The sequence below is a fragment of the Plectropomus leopardus genome, chromosome 12 (genome assembly GCF_026936395.1).
Source record: "Plectropomus leopardus strain MGB_pleo_1.0 chromosome 12, ASM2693639v1, whole genome shotgun sequence".
Classification (NCBI taxonomy): domain Eukaryota; kingdom Metazoa; phylum Chordata; class Actinopteri; order Perciformes; family Serranidae; genus Plectropomus; species Plectropomus leopardus.
Window position 1 is genome coordinate 33,879,846 of NC_142187.1, and position 21,017 is coordinate 33,900,862.

Consider the following 21,017-nt stretch of genomic DNA (forward strand, 5'->3'; position numbering starts at 1 on the left):
CACACACACACACACACACACACACACACACACTCAGACACAGAAGCAAGCAGGGAAAGAGCTCTGTGTGCTCAGAAAGGAGCAGAGAAGGAGAATCACTCCAGAGCTCCTGGCGTGAACGGCCGGGCGACTGCAGACAGCCGGCTGTGCGACAGTTAACATGTTCGGGTGTTACACCGTTCATCATAGCCAGAAACTGTAAAATCAGAAAGTGCCACTGAGTACAAATCTTGCAAGGAATGATCGGCAATTATTTTTGATCTACATTAAAATAATTTTCAAATTTATTTTGAATAACATTGATTTTAGGTGTTTTCTTGAAAATGTATTTACTTATTTTGAATTGGGTACTATTAATACTTTAAGTACATGTTCCTAACAATACTTACTTACTTAAAGTTTGGTATTAGTACTTTTACTTGAGTAAGGGACTGGAGAGGGGAGGAGGCACAACAAATATTTTTTAAGCACTCAGGAGGGACTTCTTTTTAAAAATTGTAGTTGAGGAGAGGGACGTCCAACTTTAAATGGCTGTATTTTATATTTATTTTCCTGCCTATGGGTTTGAAAGACATGTTTTCTTTAGAAATCCCCAAATTTACACCATTTATCAAAGCCAGAAACTGTAAAAACAAAAATTGTATCAAGTTTGGTATTAGTATTTTTACTTAAGTAAGGGACTGTTCATTATTTATGAGAGAATGGTGCAAAAGGGGGAGGCAATTCACCTCAGGAGAAATGTTTGTCGCTTCAGGGAGGGTCAAAATACATCAATTATAGGTACCATTCCTGGTAAAATGCACGTAGGATGCTAACCTGTCCTGTAGGGGTCACTGTCGTGTCGTGGATGTGTCAGCGTAGGTGTGAACCATTCATGCTGTGACAGGTGTGCTGACACGCTGACTGTCGTCATGACAGTATGATGTGTGATGTTTATGGACGCAGATTGGTGAGAAATAAACTGCATCTTCACACAAACAGCAGACGGAGGGCAGGCGAGCTCTTCTTTAAGTTAGGCATAGCTGCTATAGAAATTTAACCTTTAGGGACTGTTTGCCAGATTTCACGTGCTTTTCATTCTTCCTTTTTTTTTGGATAATTTTGGCTGTGTTCATGCATATGGCACACATTTTGGCAGATTGTGTATTTTTTGTTTAATCTTGACATTTCCAGCTCAGCTCCTACAATAAGTCAAAAATACACTGTGGAAACTGAATAATAATAAAAAAAAAAAAGAGAGAAAAAAAGCGCAATTAAAACCCATTCAAACTGACATTTTTGATCCCACAGCCATCAAAGCACAAAAACGTGCATTGTGTTATTTCTGGGTGTCATTCTGGGCTTTTGACTTGGATTTTGTCATTTTTTTTCCATTTTTCACCCGATAAGAAAATACATGCTATTTCCACTATGTGACCTGTCACAATCAATGCTGCTAATCACTGACATATCCCCGGCTGTGATAGTTATAATTTTTGAAACAACTAAATAGCATTGAAAATTATTCATTTTTTTGTGTTTTTTTCATCTAAAAATATAGCAGCATCATGACAAAAATCTGGTATTAAAGGGGTTAAAATTCAGAAAATGAATGAAAATTTCATATTATTGATTAGCACTGACGCTGGTTTAAAAAATAAACTCTGTGAAAGTAGAAAATAATGTTTAATAAAGTTAAATATTTATACAAGTGTGTGTATTAAGCGGGCCCTAAGTGTAAAAAAAACATCAACAAAACAAAAAACAAAACAGCGAAGTGACGTTTCAGTGTAAACTTCCTAACACTGCTTCATGTAAATGTAAGCAGAGTAAGCTATTATGAAAAATCTGTTTAAAAGCGTCACTTTCTGTAATCTTAAAACAAAAAGTGACATCAGTTTCATGCTGCCTTCACTCGCTGTTTACAAACACTTAAACCTCTGAAACTTGAGAGAAATTGTATGCTTTTTATTACTTTATTACTTAATTACTATTTTGGGGGCATTTCTTGTTGATGACTTTATTATTATTAATTTTATTATTATAAACTGCACAAAAGTTAAATCCACCTGCATGTATCATTTTTTCTCTGGTGGTTCTATTTTTTTTTTTAATCTTTTTTTTCTTTGCTTAAATTTTGTTTTTTTGTGCTGACTTTGATTTTCTTTTAACTTTTTATTAATTCATTACTAATTTTTGGGCCATTCCTTGTTAATAACTTAAATAGCCAACAGCCTACAAACATTTTTATAAACTGCACAAAAAATTAAATCCAACTGCATGTATCGTTTTCCCTCTTGTGTTTTTTTTTTTTTTTTTGTTTTGGAGGTTTTTTTTTGGGGTGGGTGGGGGTTAATTATATTGTTTTATGTGCTGATTTTCTTCTAACTTTTTATTAATTGATACCTAATTTTTGGATCATTCCTTGTTAATAACTTAAATAGCCTGCAGCCTACAAACATTTATTATAAACTGCACAGATATAAAATCCAGCTGCATGTATCTTTTTTCCTCTGGTGGTTCTGTTTTTTTGTTTGTTTGTTTTGGAGTTTTTTGCTTCTAATGTTTTTTGTTCTGATTTTCTTTTAACTTTTTATTATTTTATTACAATTTTGTAAATCTTTTTTTTGCATACAATCTTTTTTGTGCTGACTTTCAGCTGATTTTCTTCTAACTTTTTATTAATTAACACCTAATTTTTGGACCATTCCTTGTTAATGACTTAAATAGCCTGCAGCCTACAAACATTTATCATAAACTGCACAGAAATGAAATCCAGCTGCATATATGGTTTTGGTACATTTCTGACTCACTGGGTCTCGGTAGCAGAGGTATGAGTCCGGCTGTCAGCTGACTGCCTGAAACGAGTCCAGACAGACGCGAGAGTGAACTTTGAGAGGGGCAGGTACACGCCCTCCCTCCGACGCACCGGGCGGTCGGTCGGTCGGTCGGTCGGTCCCTCCGCCCTGCGAACACAGTGATCACAGTCCGGTCAGTCAGTCAGTCTGCCTCCGCAGGGCACCATGAACTGCATCCGAAATGAGCCCCAACTCAGCAGATCCGAGGAGCTGCGGCGCCTCGAGAGGAGCCAGGAGGTGATAGAAATGAACGAGGAGATCTTAGGTAGGCTGGGCTGCACTTACTTCAGCGAGCTTTGCAGCAGATGTCTGACTCAAAATGTTATCCAGGCGTTTCTCAACTTGTTTTCAGGGATAGAAATCTTTGCATTCGTTGTTTTTGGACTTTTGCTTCTTTCACGCAGTTTTCTGGGGAGATAAATGCAGATAAAGAAGGAGAGAGGAGGTTTGTCTCAGCTGACATATGGACTGTGTAAAATGGGCTTCAGCTCAGAAAGGGACTGTTCTTTATTTATCAGAGGACCCGGCAAGTAGGGAACGTTCCCACAAAATTATACTGACAAGTTGCAATAGTAGTATTAGTACTTTTACTTGAGTAAGGGACTTTTTGTTTTTTTGATGAGGGCTGGGGGCGTAAAAAAGGGTTGGTCATGTCAAATATTTTTTTAAGCACTGGGGAGGGTCTTTTTTATTTTTTTTTTTTAGAGGATGGGCGTACAACTTTAAATGGTTGTATTTTGTAAATATTTTGTAAATATTTTACTTGCAACATTTATTTACTTACTTATTTATTTAAGAAAACATGCCCTCCAGACCTGCTATGAAAGGCATATTTTCTCTAAATATTACCAAAAATGACACCGCCAAAAATATATCTATCTTTTAACTGCAACATTCTGAGGATGTTTTGATGTTTAGAGGTGACAAATCATAAAATGTTCTTTTAAAAAAATGTTCCCACAATGTTACAGGAGAACTAAAGACAAACTTTTTTTTGGTCTTTTTTTTTACTCTCCCCGAAGCTACAAATGTATTTCCGTGACTTTGGGAACATGCACGACCCTCCCCCCACCAGAGATTAGAGAACAGATTATTGAACGTTAATGTTTAAAGTTGGAGATGAAGTCCTGGAGTTGAAAAAAAGCCTCAGTTTTTCAGTTTTGTTGTGCACGCTGGTTAGTTTGTGCTATCGGTTTATCACTGGCCAAATTTTAAATGAGACGTAGAATAAAGGTATTTGGGGGAAATATGACTATTTTAAGCACTGACATGATTTTTTTTTTTTTTTTTTCTGATGGAAGTGTTTATCGCAAATATTGTTTTCAAAGAATCTTAAACTAACTAAATAAATAAATAAAAATCTATTTGTATAGTTTCCAGCTGTGGTGCAATTTTGGTGATTTTTAAAAAGAAAACACATCTTCTGAGCCCACGTCTTCCTCAAAAAAAATTGCAGTAAAATATATACAAAATACAACCATTAGAAGTTGTATGCTACTCGCCTTAGCCAAAATAAAAAACAAAAGTCCTCCCTAATGCTTAAAAGAATATCTGACTTTTCTCTTTTTTTTTTACCACCCCCTCCCCTCTAATAAATAACAAACGGTCCCTCAGTGTGCAGAGTTTAGTGTTTCATGTGTTGAATCTCTGCTGCTCTGTGGTCCTGAAGGTATGGAGGGCGATCCGGACCTCCAGTTCCTCCTGCAGGGGGGAGACCTCCTCAAGGTCCTCTCCCCGTCCTGGAAGAAGACCCGCTACTTCAGACTCATGGAGGACTGCAAGACCATCTGGCGCGAATCGAAGAGAACCTTCAAGTCCAGCCAGACGTGTGAGTGCTGCTGTTGTAGCCTCCCAGCTGCACGGACACATGAAACACACACACTCTTTACTGTTGCTCATTCAGCTCTTTAAAAATATATCATAGTACTTTATTGAACTTAATTATAATGATTCTACACTTAATTATAGCACTAGTTATTTTACGTTGTCATGCTATTGTTTTATGTAACTTAATTCTAATAATTCTTTACTTATTTACTTATTTACTTATTATTTATGCCAGTACTTTATTTAAAGTTATCATAATATTACATTATTTAACTTAATAATTGTCTACTTAACTTATTTATAACTGCTGTTTTTAATGTTATATTACTTTACTGAACTTGATTTTAATATTACTTTATTTAACTTAATTATAATCATTCTTTACTTAATTATGACAGTATTTTATTTCATGTTATCATAATATCACTTTATTTAACTTAATAATTCTTTACTTACTTATAACAGTACTGTTTTTAATGTTATATTACTTTATTGAACTTGATTTTAATAGTACTTTATTTAACTTAATTGTGGCAGTACTTTATTTAACTTTATCATAACAGTAGCCTACTTTATTGAACTTTATTTTAATAGTACTTTATTCAGCTTTTTTTTTTTTACAGTGCTTTAGCTTTTTTTTTTTACAATATTTAATTTAAATGTATTATAACAGTACTTAGTACTTCATTTAACTTTATTATAATAGTACTTTAACTTTTTTATAGTGTTTTTTTACTACAGTACTTATTTAAATTTATTATAACAGTACTCAGTACTTTATTAATCTTTATTGTAACAGTAGCCAACCTTATTTAACCTTTTTATAACAGTACGTTAATTTTTTTATTACAGTTATTCATTTAACTTTATTATAATAATACTTTTTAAAAACTTTATTTAGTTTATTTAAGTCACGTTTAGTTATTACCTAACAACTTCAAACTAAAACCGTCTTTTCTCAGTTTTGAATGGATTTTCTCCTTCATGGATTATTCGAAGTCTCGGATGTTCACAGAGCTATAAAAGATTATTTCTGTCTGAAAGTCCTTTTATGATTATGAGTAACTGGGCCGGTCTTGATAGCAGTGATATGTTTACTGGGTGTGTTTATCAAGATAGTGTTTTTTTTGTTTTTTGTACAGCGTGTGGAGGTGTGGTTGAATAAGCTCTGATGATATGGCTTGGATTACACCCATAAACTGTTCTCGTGTAGCGACGGTCTGATATCTGTGGTGTCTATTTCTATAACTTTGTCTTAGGAAATACAATACTTGAAGGTGTATGCAACTACTCGATAAAAGGTAGTAAAATGCTAAAATTTAGTTCCAAAAAGCCTGTAGTGTTGGGGAAGCTGCTGGGTGATGTGTTTTGATTATACTCGATGTATTGCAGTTTATTTCGCAAAGGTTGTATAAAGTGTAAACTATATCGCAAACATTGAATGTAAACCTGTATAACGTATAACCCTAACCACCTCAGAATAAAAGCACCGCATATTACGCTTTGATATATATTATTATAACAATATTTCTTTTAAATTATCAAAAACATAGTTTAACTTTATTATAACAGTGCTTTATTAACTTAATTGTAACAATTCTTTATTTAACTTGTAACAGTACTTAATTAAACTTTATTTTAACAGGACTTTATACAAGTTCATTGTAATAGTACTTCATTTGACGCTATTATAACAATACTTACATTTTTTCATTTACATTTTTCACATTCAAAGAACTTTGTTTAACTTTATTATCTTTTTATACTTATTTTACAATAATTTTCTAGTGACTTTTTACTTAATGCTAGTTAATTTTGGGGCCATTTTTTCCTTAATGAGTTAAAAACAGCAAAATACTGCAAAATGTGGTAAAAAATATTCCCGTTTGCTTACATATAGTTTACAACTCCCCGAAACTGGAAGCGTGTAATGACATCAGTAATCTGCAAACAGCAGGTTTGTGTTTACAAAGCAGACTGGTCTGTAACGGCTGAGGATACCAACGTACAAAAGAACTGCTTTTAGTTTATTTAACACATCGACGTACTGTATGAGTGCTACGGGAGCATATTTCTTAATTACATGATTTACCTCTGTCTTCAGTCTCACTCGATGACATCGCAGCGGTGCGGATGGGCCGTCACTCCGAGGGCCTGAAGAAGAACACGGAGGCGCAGGTGGAGGGCCGCTGCTTCTCCATCATGTTCAAGGGCCACCACAAGAACCTGGACCTCATCGCCAGCTCGGAGGAGGAAGCCAAGCAGTGGGTCAACAGCCTGAAGAAGATGGTCTCCAAATTAAACAACCTCAACCCCCAGCAGAAGACAGAGCAGTATCCTTATCGTGATGGTGCTTTGACTGAACATTTGACTGTTTGCTAACAGCTGCAGCATGCTGTTGATTTATGATGGGAGTCACAGCCAATTTGAGAATTAAAACAATAATTAAATGATGTTTTATCTCCTCCTTACATCACAAACTCTTCAGTTGGATCTACACCTGCCTGATGAAAGCAGACAAAAACAAGGATGACAAGCTGACTAAGTCGGAAGTAAAGAACTTCCTGCGTCTCATCAACATCGAGGTGGAGGACGAATACATGGACATGCTCTTCAAGGTGATGCCCTCAGAGCTTTTTAATGAGTCCTAAATATAAAAATTAGAAGTAGATATCCCCAGGAGTATACATAAATATATGTAAATATATGATTTATCCCTTTGAAACCTGGAACATCAGCTTTCTTAAGCTGTGTTCAGACGACTGTCACATACATTTAAGCCTTTGCAACGTGAACAAACCTGTTTGATTTCTTTTGAAAACGCGGCTTAAAAAAGTAATAAGCACATTGGCCAGAGATGACCCATAAACTGCAACAAATTACGAGGTGACAAGAAAATGACCTGAAGAATTAGTTTTAAAAGAGAAAGCGAGAGATGAAGAAATTATTCAAACTTAATAATAAAATGAGGCATAACAAACTCACAATTAAACTTATTTTAGACTGGGTGCTGAATCCTCAATGCAAGTAACAATAAAGTAAAGAACAGGACAGCAGGGGGATTTTAATTTTTTTTGCCACACATACATTTCAGGCAAGATGCCCTTTTTTCAGCGTGTATATTGGAAATTTTAGGAATAATAATAATAGTAAAAATATAAAAAATATCCTAAAAAACTATTTTCATATAATATTCATTTTATATCTATTGTTAACAATTTTATTTATTTATTTATACTTTGTTTTGTTTATTTTATTTCATTTTGTTATTTACCCTTTTTCTTTACCTTTTTTTTGGGGGGGGGGGGCAATTTCAGCTAATTTTGTTATGTAACTTCCCTCTGTGTTTTTGAAAAACACGTTTGCCTTCTCTCCAATATGATGGAACTAGATAGCATTTGGCTTGTGGTGCTAAAAGCATCAAACGATTAAATATAATAAAATAAAAAGAAGAAAGAATAAAAAGATAACCAACAGACCTTGTTGTGAGCAGTTTTATATAGGAACTATTAAACTACATCTGCTAACGGTATCACTGTGCATCTGCACTCTGCAGCTCACACTATAACAATCTAAACTGATTAATACCACCATAGGATAAAGGAAATATATGTATTTTTGATTTTGGGGTTGCCTTTAATTTTACATTCAACTGTGGTCCACCTTTTTGTATATTTCCATTGCGCAGAAATGTGACAAATCCAACTCTGGATACCTGTCTGAAAGGGATATCGAACAGTTCTATGACCTGTTGACCAGTCGGGAGGAGATCGGCGTGATCTACGGAGAGTACGCTAAAACGTCAGGCTTCATGAGTCCTGAGAACCTGGTGGAGTTCCTGATGAAAGAGCAGAGAGAGAAGGCCACACTGGCCGACGCGCACAAAATCATCCAGAGGAACGAGCCGGACGAAAGAGGTCAGAAATAACAGGGTTTTTCGGGTGTTGACGCCACGATGTGGTGGAGCGGTGTCGCAAAAAGTCACAGTCAAAAGTCAAATACTGATAACGTGTGTTTCATTTACTGTCACAGAAAACAACCTGATGACAGATGTTCAACATTAGCGATTTTCCAAGTCAAATATCTTACTGGGAAGCCAGCTAACCAGTTAAACAAGCCTTTTGATGACAACTTGCGCTTGTTATTAGGAACATATAAGATAAACCTAAATTACATGCAATAATAGCCTGTACAGCAGAGATAACAGCCTGTACAGTGCTCTTAAATATAAGTAATGTGTTACACGGATGTTTTACATACGTGCACCACAGCTGAGGACATTTTGTGTCAGGTTTGCCAACTTAATGCAAAGAGGTTCAGAGCATAACACACTACCGACCATTAGTGTGAGACTATAAACGGTTTAAAACAGCTGTGAAGTGGAGCGATACATAAAGAGTTAAAAGTCCCAGTGATGTTTTATTGTATATCATCACTCATCAAATTCTTCTCGACCGATCAAATTGCTTGGTTGGAACTAACTGTTGTATCATAGTATTTATACCATTTTGATCAGCACTTGGGTACTTTAACTGTCTTATCTTTTATATTTTAATCTGTATATTTTTATCATCTTTTTATCCTGGATGTTGCTTGTGGTGTCTGACAGCTGAGTTGAATGGATGCCTTGTACTTTATACTGCAAACCAAATGTACCTGCGGGTACAAATACAGTAACCTGAACCTAAACAGGACCCTTACCCCTCGATTCTACCGGCAGCGTGTCGAGAGCGTGACATCTGCGGCCCTATTTTGCTCCAAATCCCACCAGGAGCGTCTGTGAAGCGTTTCAACAGCAGAGCGTCCTGCCAGCTGATACTTGCTGAGATTTTGCTTAGTTAGTCATTTTTTCCTTGATTTTGTGGTCATTTTGGAATCGAGGGGTTTTTTTCTGCTCTTATTTCGTTAAATATGACATTAGCGCGGGGGAAATGACATTGATGTCTGGCTCCCTGCTGTGTATTTGTATCCCTTCAGCCAAGGATAAGAAGCTGCTGTCCAAAGATGGCTTTCTCATGTACATGCACAATCCGGACGCCTTGGTCTTCAATCCAGACCACAGAGACGTTTACCAGGATATGAGCCAGCCCCTCAACCACTACTTCATCTCCTCCTCGCACAACACCTACCTCATGGAGGATCAGCTGAGCGGGCCCAGCAGCACGGAGGCTTACGTCAGGTAACAGCTTCCCGTTAGGACCCGTCCTTCAGGTCTGGTATTTACAACCTTGCGGCTGCTTTACAGGGTGTGTTTTTAGGACATTAACACAGTTTGTGTTTTTGTCAGGGCGCTGCTGAAGGGCTGCCGCTGTGTGGAGCTGGACTGCTGGGACGGAGATGATGATGAGCCAGAGATCTACCACGGCTACACGCTCACCTCAAAGATCCTCTTCAAGGACGTCATCGCAGCCATCAAGGAGTACGCGTTCAAGGTGAGTTTAGTTTCCAGACATGTCCATTACCACTCTGTGCTCTTTTCAAACTGACGTCTCCGTTTTTATGCCTCGGCACTGACGACAGCTGTGGCCAGAGGCATTGTGTTTTTGGCTTGTCCATCCATCCATCCATCCATCCATCCATCCATCCATCCATCCATCCATCCGTTTTCTTCAAATTTGGCGAAAATGTCCACTTGGACTCAAGGATGCACTGAATAGATTTTGGTGGTCAATTTGCAGAAACATCCATTTTAAGTCAAGAATCAACATTTTAGATTTTGGTAGTCCAACGTCAAGGTGACTATGACCTTGTCCTTGTCTCGTGAACACTATATTTCAAGAAGGCTTTGAGTGAATTTCTTCAAATTTGACACAAACATCCATTTTGACTAAAGGATGAACTGATTAGAATTTGGTGGTCATAAGGCAAAGGTGAAGGTCACTGTGACCGTGTTCACCTTATCCTTGTGAATGTTTTATTTCAAGAATTTATTAAGGGAATTTCTTAAAATTGGGCACAAACGTCTTTCGGTCAATAATGAACTGATTACAGTTTTATGGTCATAGGTCACTGTGACCTCGTCCATCTCATTCTTGTTAATGTTATGTCTCAAGAACGCCTTGAGGGATTTCCCTCAAATTTGACACAAACATCCATTTTGAGACAAGGATGAACTGATGACAATTTCATGGTCAAATGTCAAGGTCAGTGTGACCTCGTCTAAGACTAATCCTCAAACTGTACTGATTGTAGAGATTTTCTGTTCTGCCGGGAAGAGGAAGTGTGCGAAGAATCAATGTTTTCAAAGAAAAGTTTGGTGGTAATTGTAGCTTCTTTCTGGTCGTCCCCAGACGTCCGATTACCCAGTCATCATCTCCTTGGAGAACCACTGCTGCGTGGAGCAGCAGGCAGTCATGGCCCACCACATGAGCTCCATCCTGGGCAGTGCACTCCTCACCTCCCCCCTGGGGAACAGCATGCCCACAGACTTTCCATCCCCAGAGGTTTGTCTCCACTATTATCTGTGGCTACATTTTTGTCCTTTGATATCGTTCACTCACTGTGTGCGCGTGTCTGCAGGAGCTGAAGGGGAAGTTCTTGATCAAAGGGAAGAGGTTAAACAAACTGGAGGCCAGCTTTGCTCCTGAGCCAGCAGCAGATGACTTGGACGTGACGGAGGAGGAGGAGTCAAGTGATGAAAAGAAGGAGGAAGAGAAGAAAAAGGTGGGGTTCACATGAAGGGAGAGTAAATAAATGATCTCCGTTTTTAGCGTTAATGGGCATCCCTTTTGTACTGACACGTAATTTCTCATTTAATGCACAGGAGAAAAAGAAGCTGAAACTAGCGAAGGAGCTTTCGGACATGGTGGTCTACTGTAAGAGCGTCCACTTCCACGGCTTTGAGCACGCAAGAAAAAACTTGAGCTTCTATGAGATGTCGTCCTTCACGGAGGGAACGGCCGTTGAGCTGGCAGAGGAGTCAGGTGAGGAAGACTTCAGGCTGCATTCACTGAAGGGACAGCAGGGTCCCCGCAGATCTTTAAATAGTCTTAAAAGGCATTGACTGGCATTGGCATTGATCAAAAAACAAGGCCTTAATTGGTCTTAAAAAGTGTTAAACTCATTTTTCACAAGTCTTAAAAGGTCATAGATGTAAAAGGTATGATTTTATGAGTCTTTTTTTTGCAAAATTGCATTGTTGAATCTCAAAATAATAGGTAATTTAAAAAAAAAAAAGGAAAAATTGACAGAATACCACTTGCATTGCTGTCATCCAAATGTCATATTTTCTATTTGTAAGGAAATTACTATTTATTATTTTTTCTCCCTAAAACTAATTAATTGATGTCAGGTCTTTTTTTGTTCATTCTCCCCCCAAAGCTGATAAAATATCTGTGGTCAAAGGGCACTGTGACCTTGTGTCCTTTTAATTCTCGTAAACACTAAAGAAGGGCCTTGAGAGAATTTTCTTCAAATTTGGCACAAACGTCCACATGGACTTAAGAATGAACTGATTAGATTTTGGTGGTTAAAGGTCAAGGTCACTGTGACCTTGTCTATCTCATTCTTGTTAACATTATATCTCAAGACCAGCTCGATGTGAGCTGTGAGCTTGCGTCCTTTTCATTTTTGCAAATGTAATATCTCAAGATGGCCTTGAGGGAATTTCCTAAAAATTTGGCACAAACATTCACTTGAATTCAGCAATTAAATAATTAGATTTTGGTGGTCTTAGAGTTAAGGTCAACCTCACAAACAATTTTTGCCACAACTCAATAATTCACTCAAGTTCCAGCTCAGTAGATAAATCTGTGCTTTTATTCTCTGCAGCTAATGCCTACATCCGTCACAACGTGGACAAGCTGAGCCGCATATATCCAGCAGGCATGAGGACCGACTCCTCCAACTACAACCCCGTGCCTCTGTGGAACGCCGGCTGCCAAATCGGTAAATGACACTGACGCAGGGAGGGAAATACAAACTCACAGGCCCTCGCAATTTTTGACCCGTTGCTCTCCTCGCATAATCTGATTATTTCCTTTCCAGTGGCCTTAAACTTCCAGACTACCTGCGAGGAAATGGACATTAACCAGGGCAGATTCCTGGTGAACGGAAAGAGCGGCTACATCCTGAAGCCGGCCTACATGAGAGACGAAAACACAGAGTTCGACCCCATCACGCTGACCCGAGGAGACTGGCTGAAGCACAAGACGCTGCACGTAATGGTGAGTGTGTCGCCATAGTAACACACACTGACGGTGCGCCCAGGTGTTTGCTGCCGTTCAAAAATGCTGCTGAGGAGATCAGATCGATACTGTATCGATTTTTTGTTGATAGTTTACGAGCAAAGATTGTTTTTTAACATGAAGCCTCCTGCAGACTGAGATTTTAGTCAGTTTAGTGCAGCTCTGCGACAGTAAACTTATATACGACATCAAGTTTGATGTACGCAGACTGTACAATGACATCACCTACTGAATCGCAGGCTACGAGCTACATCCATCGACGTCAATACGCAGCAACAAAACGTCCTCGGCGTGCGTCATCCATCTGTGCCGCTGTAGTGGTGAGAGCAAAATGTAAACAAATGGAGCCCTCGCTATAGTGGCATTTATGTGTGTCGGAAAAAGTCAAAAACAGGAGGAGGAGGAGAACGTGGTCGGGTCACAGTTGGGAAAAGAGGCCGACTTGGCACGCCAGTTTTGCAACACGAGCTCGGGGTACCCGCATCTACGAGCATTTAGCAGAGTCGTGCTGATCAGTGCGTCATTTCGTGCTGCATTTCTGTTGGTTGGTTAGTAGTCGTAGGTCGTAACAGCAGTCACACAGTGAGATGGTCATCCCAAATTTCTGACAGTCGGAATATTACCTCAGATGGTTTTTGATGACACGCCAGCGATAACAGCCGTCCTTGAACCTCTCTCACTGTGCGACGTAGGAAATTTAAAAAAGTTATCGCTGCGTTTCTTTCACGATGGTCATCTTTAGTGTGGGACCTCCCAAAATCGCAGTGAATACCGGTTTGACTCCAACCTGTGGCCCTTCGCTGCGTGTCATCCCCTCTCTCTCCCCTCTTAGGCTAACATCTGTCCTACCACAATAAAGATAAAATTACCTGATTAAAATGATAATCATTCTGTAAAACAATTTCAAATATTTCATTGTGATAATTAAACACATAATAAAAAACATAATAATTTCAGAATCTAAAATAATTTCTTGCAATTTTGGAGACATTAGGTTTAAGGTTTAAAAACTTGTGAAAGGCGTGTGAATGCAGCTCAAGAAAAGCGATGACGATCCAGGTTTCAAAGGGTTAAATATATCGCCTTGCATACAGAATCGTAATATATTGAATCGTATCGTGATATGTTTTTTATCACCTTTTAAACTCTGACACGATGCCTCTCCACCTGTCGACAGGTGATTTCAGCCCAGCAGCTCCCCAAAGTCAACGAGAAGAAGTCCTCCATCGTGGACCCGCTGGTTAAAGTGCAGGTTTTCGGAGTGCCGGATGATGTCGCCGAGAAAGAGACCAATTACGTCGAAAACAACGGTACCTTTCATTTCAAACACAATATACATGAGGTGTTTTGTGCCGTGCTTCTGCTTCTCACTGTAGTTTATAAAAAGCAGATATTGTTGACATACTTGTCTGTATTTTAAACTTTTGAGCGTATATTTTCCACATTTTTTTCATCTCTTTGCCCCTCATATTATTATTATTAGAGCAGGGCAATTTACTTTAAGTGCTTTACAATAAAGTAATAAGTAATAAAATAAGGTAAGATATAACAGGTAACATAAATTGCAAAATTATATAAAAAAACAAACAAAAATAACCACTAAAAATAGCAAAAGTGAAGACAATTTTAGGATTATTATCATTTTATTATTGGTGATATATATTCATATATATAGATGATTATCATAATTAATAATTATTCAATTAATTAAATAATATAATACATTTATTTAATTTAACAAAGTAATTTAGTAACTATTATTATTATTTTCAATAATAGTTTTAATGATAATATTTAAATAAAAGCTCAAATGAAAACTTAAAAATATATATTATAAAGTCAAATAAAATTAATAAGATAGATGAAATCAATAATAATAATGATAATAGTTAAATAAAAGTTAGAATAAAAACTGTAAAACCAACAGCTGCATACAACTCAAGTATTAACCCCTTCAAGGGTTTTTTGCATTGTGGGAAAAAAAACGCTTTTAGGCAGAAGAAGCATGTAAATAAATGACTAAATACCTACGGGAACGTAACAGGTTTTGTTGATGCATAAATTTTGTCATTCATGGAGTCAGTGATGGCGTCTGTCTTCTTTTCTGCTGAAGGTTTTAACCCATCGTGGAACGAAAACTTCCAGTTTGACGTGTACGTGCCGGAGCTGGCGGTGGTGCGCTTCCTCGTTGAAGACTACGACTCCACGTCTGATAACGAGTTTGTCGGACAGTACACGCTTCCGCTCAGCAGCTTAAAAATGGGTACGTTCTGCAGCTGGCTTTTTATTTTTGTCCAATGATGCAAAACGACTGATTTTTTGAGTTTTTTGTTTTCTCACTTCATAAACGAACACAGACGGGAACGATCGTGTCTCCGGTCGAGCATAAAGAAATGAATTCACACTGCAACAAAGAGCGCTTCATGTGTTTTTAAAATCTCTGACTGCTTTGTGCTCCCTCACAGGATACAGACACGTCCCTCTGCTCAATAAGGACGGAGACGTCCTCCACTCAGCTGGACTCTTCGTTCACATCATGGTCGTTGACGCTGAGTAATGTCACCAACGCGCCTCCACAGGACATCTTCACGCAGCCACGTTCAGCTGTTTTTAATTAAAGTTTTGCTCCGTAGTTTTAGTTGATCGTTAGTTTTAACAGCTGCTTTAAAGGGACACATCACCCTGAAATCAAAAATGTGTATTTTCCCTCTTCCCTTTGGAGATATCTGCCGTCTCTTTAATGTAACAGAAGCACTCGGTTTGTGGTACTCAAAAAAAGAAAAACATATTTTTAAAAACTCAGTAGTAATCAGCTCAGGTTTTAAGCCCGTTACAAGTAAAATTCAAAAGCTGCCGTGACATTAATGACTCAGGTAACCCTGAAACCCGAGCAAATCAAAAGAGGGATGAAGTCAAGCTAATTTGCTCAGGTCTCAAAGGTCTCGGGTTTCCCCGTTGGAACAGTAAAGCAGTTAAAATACTCTCAATATAGAGTACACTTAAAATAATATTTATTTATTTGTTAAACTGGGACTTTTTTAGGTGGCAAACATCTGTTTACATCCACAGCAGATACAGACACAGCACATATCTAAACTTTCATTTCAGCCTGTTTCTCCAAACATTTCAAAAATTTACAAAAAATGAATCAAACTCACCAGCTGTGGGATCCGTCTTTGTGGTCCTCCGTGTGCTCTGGTTTCACTGCTGCAAGGCCACGCCCCCCTCACCTGTGTGGACCAGCACACCTGAAGAGTGTGTCAGGCAGGAGTGAGACGCAATAGGTTAATCTTAATATTAAACCCTCTAAAAATAACACACAAACATTATTTTTTTACCTCCGTGCTCTGATACACACATATTTGCAGTGGGACCGCTGATGCACGGCAGAGTCACAGATGTATGAGCTGACGCTGGACAAACACGGCGATTCACCGTAACTGCACAATAACATTAGTGACGTATTTCCCAGTTTTCATGCATTTCTCATGATGCAAATTGTGTTTTTTAGGTGGTTTAACAAGCAAAGTTTGTACGGTGATGAAAAATCTGTCAGAAATGTAAAAATGATGTTTTTGTTTCTGCAGTTTCTGGCTGTGATGAATGGTTTAATTGTGGTGATGCATGTTTTCTTTAAAAATCACCAAAACATTTTTAAAAGAAAAAAAAAGCCAAAATGTTTTTAAGAAAAAGTGTCTTTTCGAAAAGCATGTTTTCTTAAAAAATCACAAAAAATTGAAAGAAAAAAAGCCAAAATGTATTTATGTAAACATGTCTCTGAAAGCTTGTTTTCTTTAAAAAATCACAAATATTTAAAGAAAAAATTAAACTCACATAATTAAAAAAAAAAATCTCAAAAAAATTTCAAAAAGTCTGTAGTGCCGTGTAGTTAAGTTTTATTGGCGAGAAGGCAAACACCTCTACATCTGATACCTCCAACACTCGGTAACCTAAACTATCAAGATACACAAACAGCACTCCAGGGAAGAGGAAAATATGTATTTTTGATTTTCGGGTAAACTGTCCTTTTAAAGTCAGATAAAGACCAAGTTTTTCTGAGGGGACGGCAAACTGAAGAACTCCATCTGCAGCTGGAAATGAGGTGTAACCGGTTCGGGGTTTATGCACACAAACACTACATTCACACGGGTTTGACAGCTGAGTCACAGTACAGGGACCGTTTCTGTCGGTTTCTGTGAGTTGCACTAGTGTTACACGTGCTTCAGTTTGCGATGGCATCAGATTTTTTTTTTAAAGACAGCTTGTGTCCCTCATTTCTGGTCAGTCGATGTATCGTCTGTTTAAATCTGTTTATCGAAATGACATTTTATGAATCCTGAAAAAACAACATAAGCCAACACGAAAACAACGTGCCTCGTCTTCATCAGTCATTTTCGTCACCAAGTATGATCATTTTTCATGTGACATCATCACGACTTTATCTTTTTGTGAATGAAGATAAAAGTTTTGAATGCAAACAGCTGTCTCTGTGTTTTTTGGGGGTTTTTTTCAGCATAAAAACTAAAGATTGTTTCACTGATCTGAAGAGTTCACACGGCTGAACTTTGCATCTGTAGTTATGTAAAAATAACCGAGTGGTACCAGGTGCAGTGAAGCAACCGTTAAAGTGATTAATAACGTGTCTGTTCACCAAATATATGACAGTGACAAAGCTTATAATAATAACCTCCAATGCAAACAATCAACCAATCAAACATTACCTGTGTAACACGCTCAGCACCTTCAGCTGCTGCCTCACAGGTGACTGAAAAGCTGCTAAGACGACCCTAAAAACAGCCGAATAATAATAATATTAATAATAATGATAGAATGAAATTAAAACTAGACCTTAAAAAATGATAATATAGACTGAAAAGACAAAAAATAAAAAATAATACAATAAACACATTTTAAAGCATTTTAAAGCTAACGATGAAATAGTTAAAAGCTATACTAAAAACATGAAAAAATAGATTAAACCGAGAACAAAATAAAAATACAATAAAATAAAATACATAAATATTATTATAATTCTAATTATAAAATAAATAATAACAAAAAAGATCAAATAAAAGCTACATTAAAAAATTACAAAAAATCAAAAGACCGATAAAATTATTGTTTTTAGAATAATAATATTAATCAAATAAAAGCTAACATTTAAAAAAAATAAAAAGACAAACAAAATCTATGAATGACAAAATAATTATAATAAAATAGTTAAAGCTAAAGAGCTGAAAAATAGATTAAAAAGACAAAACAAAGACACAAAGTTGATAAGAGCGGTGAAAATAATACTGATAATAATAATAATAATAATATTAAAAATAATTACAGAATAGTTAAAGTAAAGCTAGACAAAGCAATATAATAATAATATTAATATTAATAATAATAATAATAATAATAATAATAATATTTAATTAAAGCTAATAATAATAATATTTAATTAAAGCTAAGAAAAAATCAAAAGAAAAAAAATTAAAAAATAAAAAGACAAATAAAATTGAACAAATATAATAAAGTCTGTGAGTGAAATTCTTAAACCACAGCCTGGCTGAACAGGTAGTTTTCAACACTTCCTGCCGCTCGGAGCAGAACAGATAAACTGCAGTAAAACAGGAAACCTTTTTGAACCGCTTTACTTCTTGCTAAAAGGAGAAGAAGGACAGCTGTTTGAGGCCGAGCCAAGTCAACCTTTCCACCGAATAAAACCATTAACCTGGTGAACTTTGGATGGACACGCCCTCAGCACACAGAGCACACTCAACAATCAAACACACGTCAGGGAGGTGATGCACATGAATGCACAGCTCCATGATGAAATTAAGGAGAAAATCATATTAATGTAAGATATTTTTAAAGCTTGATTTTATAATGCTCATTATGTGTGCAGAGTGAGCAAAGTGTTTCTCATTTAGAAACATAGTAGCATTATGACAATAATCTGGCATTTAAAGGGTTAAAATTCTAAAAATTCAAGAATATAAAATATTTATGATTAAGACTGCTCTTGGTTGAAAAAATATCCCAGTGAAAGTAGAAAATAACATTAATGTATTTTTTAAAGCTTGATTTTGAAAAGTGCGTATTTTGTGTGTAATATTGTGGCGGGCCCTGAATGTTATTAATCACTTCATGTTTCTGTGTAGCTTACAATCAAATATACTTATATATTACATTTGTTTAATCAAATTCTGTAAAATCACAAAATTCATCAAATAAATGTGGGGAAAAGTAAAGTATTTCCCCCTGAGATGCAGTAGAGTCAAAGTCTAAAGCAGCATAAACTGAAATCACAAAAAGTGTATTTCATTGCAGAACTTGTGTAATTATCTTCCCCCGCTGCTCTCTGGAAACCTGCTGCACACGACCTGCTCAGCATTTAGCACCTAAAGACACAAATAAAGAGCTAAAAGTAGAGTAAATATTGGACTAACATTCAGCTGCACAGAAACACGACTGCATGTTAACGTTGCTGCGGCGTGTAAACAGGCACCTGTGAGCCAGCAGGTCAAATCAAAGTGAACGTTTCCCCCGCTGACTTCAGAGCGTAACTTTGGTGTTTTTCTAACCTGGACTCTTTTTGGTCCATGTTTCTGTGTCTAACGGGAACTTGAGTTTTTGTCGGTGCAGCTGCGCAGCTGCGCAGCTGCCCAGCAGGCTGCGATGTAACCACTCTGAGTGTTTGTTTTAGCCAGCGGCAGGTTGTCACTTTTAGGGTTTAAATGGTGTTTTATGATGGTGAGATTACTTTGGTCTTTTCCGTGATGTTTTCAAAGGCAACAAAATAATACTTCTCTTTCCTCACTCACACTGGTTAAATTAAAATACCCTAAAATCACCCAGTTTAATGTAAACGCTTAAATATTGTTTTAAATAACCCCTTTAAACCTGAGCAAGAAACGCCCTGAAATTCGAGAGATGTCCTAAAATCCCAGAAACCAGGAGCGTAGCCATCATTTCTGAAGTGAGGGGGCAGACTGTTCAGGAATAAATCGACTTTTATCGAGGGATTTATCATCCTGTCAGATCCGGAGCACCCGGAGACTCAAGTCTGAGCTGCCAAACTCTGGTCTGTGTGACACAGAGTGACCCTCATCTACAGGATGAGCAGCCAGATCATTAAGTGACAACACTGAACATGAAAAGCTCAGTAAAAGCTGCAGATGTTAATCTCAGAGTCCCTCTCATCCTGCAGACAACATGTCCTCAGTCAGCTGTAGTCTGTCCTCACCTGTGGAGCGTGTCCCTGTCAGTGCTGCAGCTCTCTGCTGCGCTGACACACACTTCAAAATCAACAATAGTAGATGTAAATGAATCTCAGAGTCACTTTAATGCTGTAGATATATTTCTCTGTCAGTTATAATCTCACCTGTGAAGCTCCTGCAGGAGCGTCAGTGTAGTCTCCGCTCCTCCTCCTCCTCCTCCTCCTCCTCTCTGCTCTTCCTGTTGGAGCATTAAAGATTTTAAAAGTAAATTCAAAGATAGTGAGCACAAACTCTGCGCGGGAATTAAGGAGGAGCGGCTCTGTTGTTAGCACGCAGCTAGCTAGCTAGCCTCAGGTAACAATGACGTCAGTACTGTTCGCGTCTTATTAATGTGACGTCATTGCGCGAACATTATCAACAGGAAACAGCTGACTCAGCTCACGCGGTCTGCGGTGAGGGAGGACAGCGGGTTTTTGGCCTCGTGCCGGTCGGTTTGCTGCACATTATTTTTGGTATTTTAGTTCAAACCGACAGTTCAGAGCAGAGCTGCCCGCGCGCGTCTCAAACGCGTCACGTGATCACAATAAACCAGCGCGTGAACGCAGGTGGGTCATGGTGCGTTTCAAGACCGCTCGGAAAAACGAGGTACGACGTGTTCAAGATACATTGTGAGGGGGACAGAGGACACAGATACGGGAACTGCGGGGGACATGTCCCACGTACCCCCACTCTGACACCAACAAAGTAAGAGGACGGAAGTTCCTCTGGTCAAAGAGCCGATGTCAAAAAAGCTTTGTGCAATTAAGTCCTGCTTTATAAAGCTGTGTTTAACCCTTTGAAACCTGGATCAATGTCTGGACCCCTAATTACAAGCTTTGAATAGGGTTTCTCATTTCACACTTCTAATTTTACTTAAAATCATGTTTGTATTTACATTTTTTATCGACTCTGTGAAC

General features: G+C 37.7%; 1 protein-coding gene and 2 long non-coding RNA genes across 4 annotated transcripts in view; 1 reads left to right on the top strand and 2 right to left on the bottom strand.

Moving 5' to 3' along the window:
* LOC121964384 (1-phosphatidylinositol 4,5-bisphosphate phosphodiesterase delta-1-like) overlaps positions 1-17,328 on the top strand; it is an 18,944-nt gene extending 1,616 nt beyond the window's left edge. Inside the window, exons 1-15 of one of the 2 annotated variants that reach the window (XM_088085904.1) lie at positions 2,890-3,102; positions 4,507-4,665; positions 6,769-6,997; positions 7,153-7,282; positions 8,353-8,581; positions 9,642-9,843; positions 9,952-10,096; positions 10,955-11,107; positions 11,184-11,327; positions 11,428-11,587; positions 12,435-12,551; positions 12,651-12,829; positions 14,028-14,160; positions 14,964-15,113; positions 15,316-17,328. In XM_088085904.1, coding sequence (XP_087942030.1) covers positions 3,003-3,102; positions 4,507-4,665; positions 6,769-6,997; positions 7,153-7,282; positions 8,353-8,581; positions 9,642-9,843; positions 9,952-10,096; positions 10,955-11,107; positions 11,184-11,327; positions 11,428-11,587; positions 12,435-12,551; positions 12,651-12,829; positions 14,028-14,160; positions 14,964-15,113; positions 15,316-15,407 — 2,322 coding nt within the window. In that variant the 5' untranslated portion in view covers positions 2,890-3,002 and the 3' untranslated portion in view covers positions 15,408-17,328. Of the gene's footprint in view, positions 1-2,889; positions 3,103-4,506; positions 4,666-6,768; positions 6,998-7,152; positions 7,283-8,352; positions 8,582-9,641; positions 9,844-9,951; positions 10,097-10,954; positions 11,108-11,183; positions 11,328-11,427; positions 11,588-12,434; positions 12,552-12,650; positions 12,830-14,027; positions 14,161-14,963; positions 15,114-15,315 lie in introns of those variants that run through there. The other variant, XM_088085905.1, reaches the window with a different exon arrangement.
* LOC148188139 (uncharacterized) lies at positions 4,536-14,156 on the bottom strand. The gene is made up of 4 exons (XR_015778230.1): positions 13,988-14,156; positions 6,757-6,941; positions 6,559-6,608; positions 4,536-4,692 (listed from the first exon to the last, which is right to left on the bottom strand). It is a non-coding gene; the product is annotated as an uncharacterized LOC148188139 (long non-coding RNA).
* LOC148188140 (uncharacterized) lies at positions 17,149-20,606 on the bottom strand. Its single transcript, XR_015778231.1, has 2 exons — positions 20,226-20,606; positions 17,149-17,637 (listed from the first exon to the last, which is right to left on the bottom strand). It is a non-coding gene; the product is annotated as an uncharacterized LOC148188140 (long non-coding RNA).
* Between the last annotated feature and the right edge of the window lie 411 nt (positions 20,607-21,017).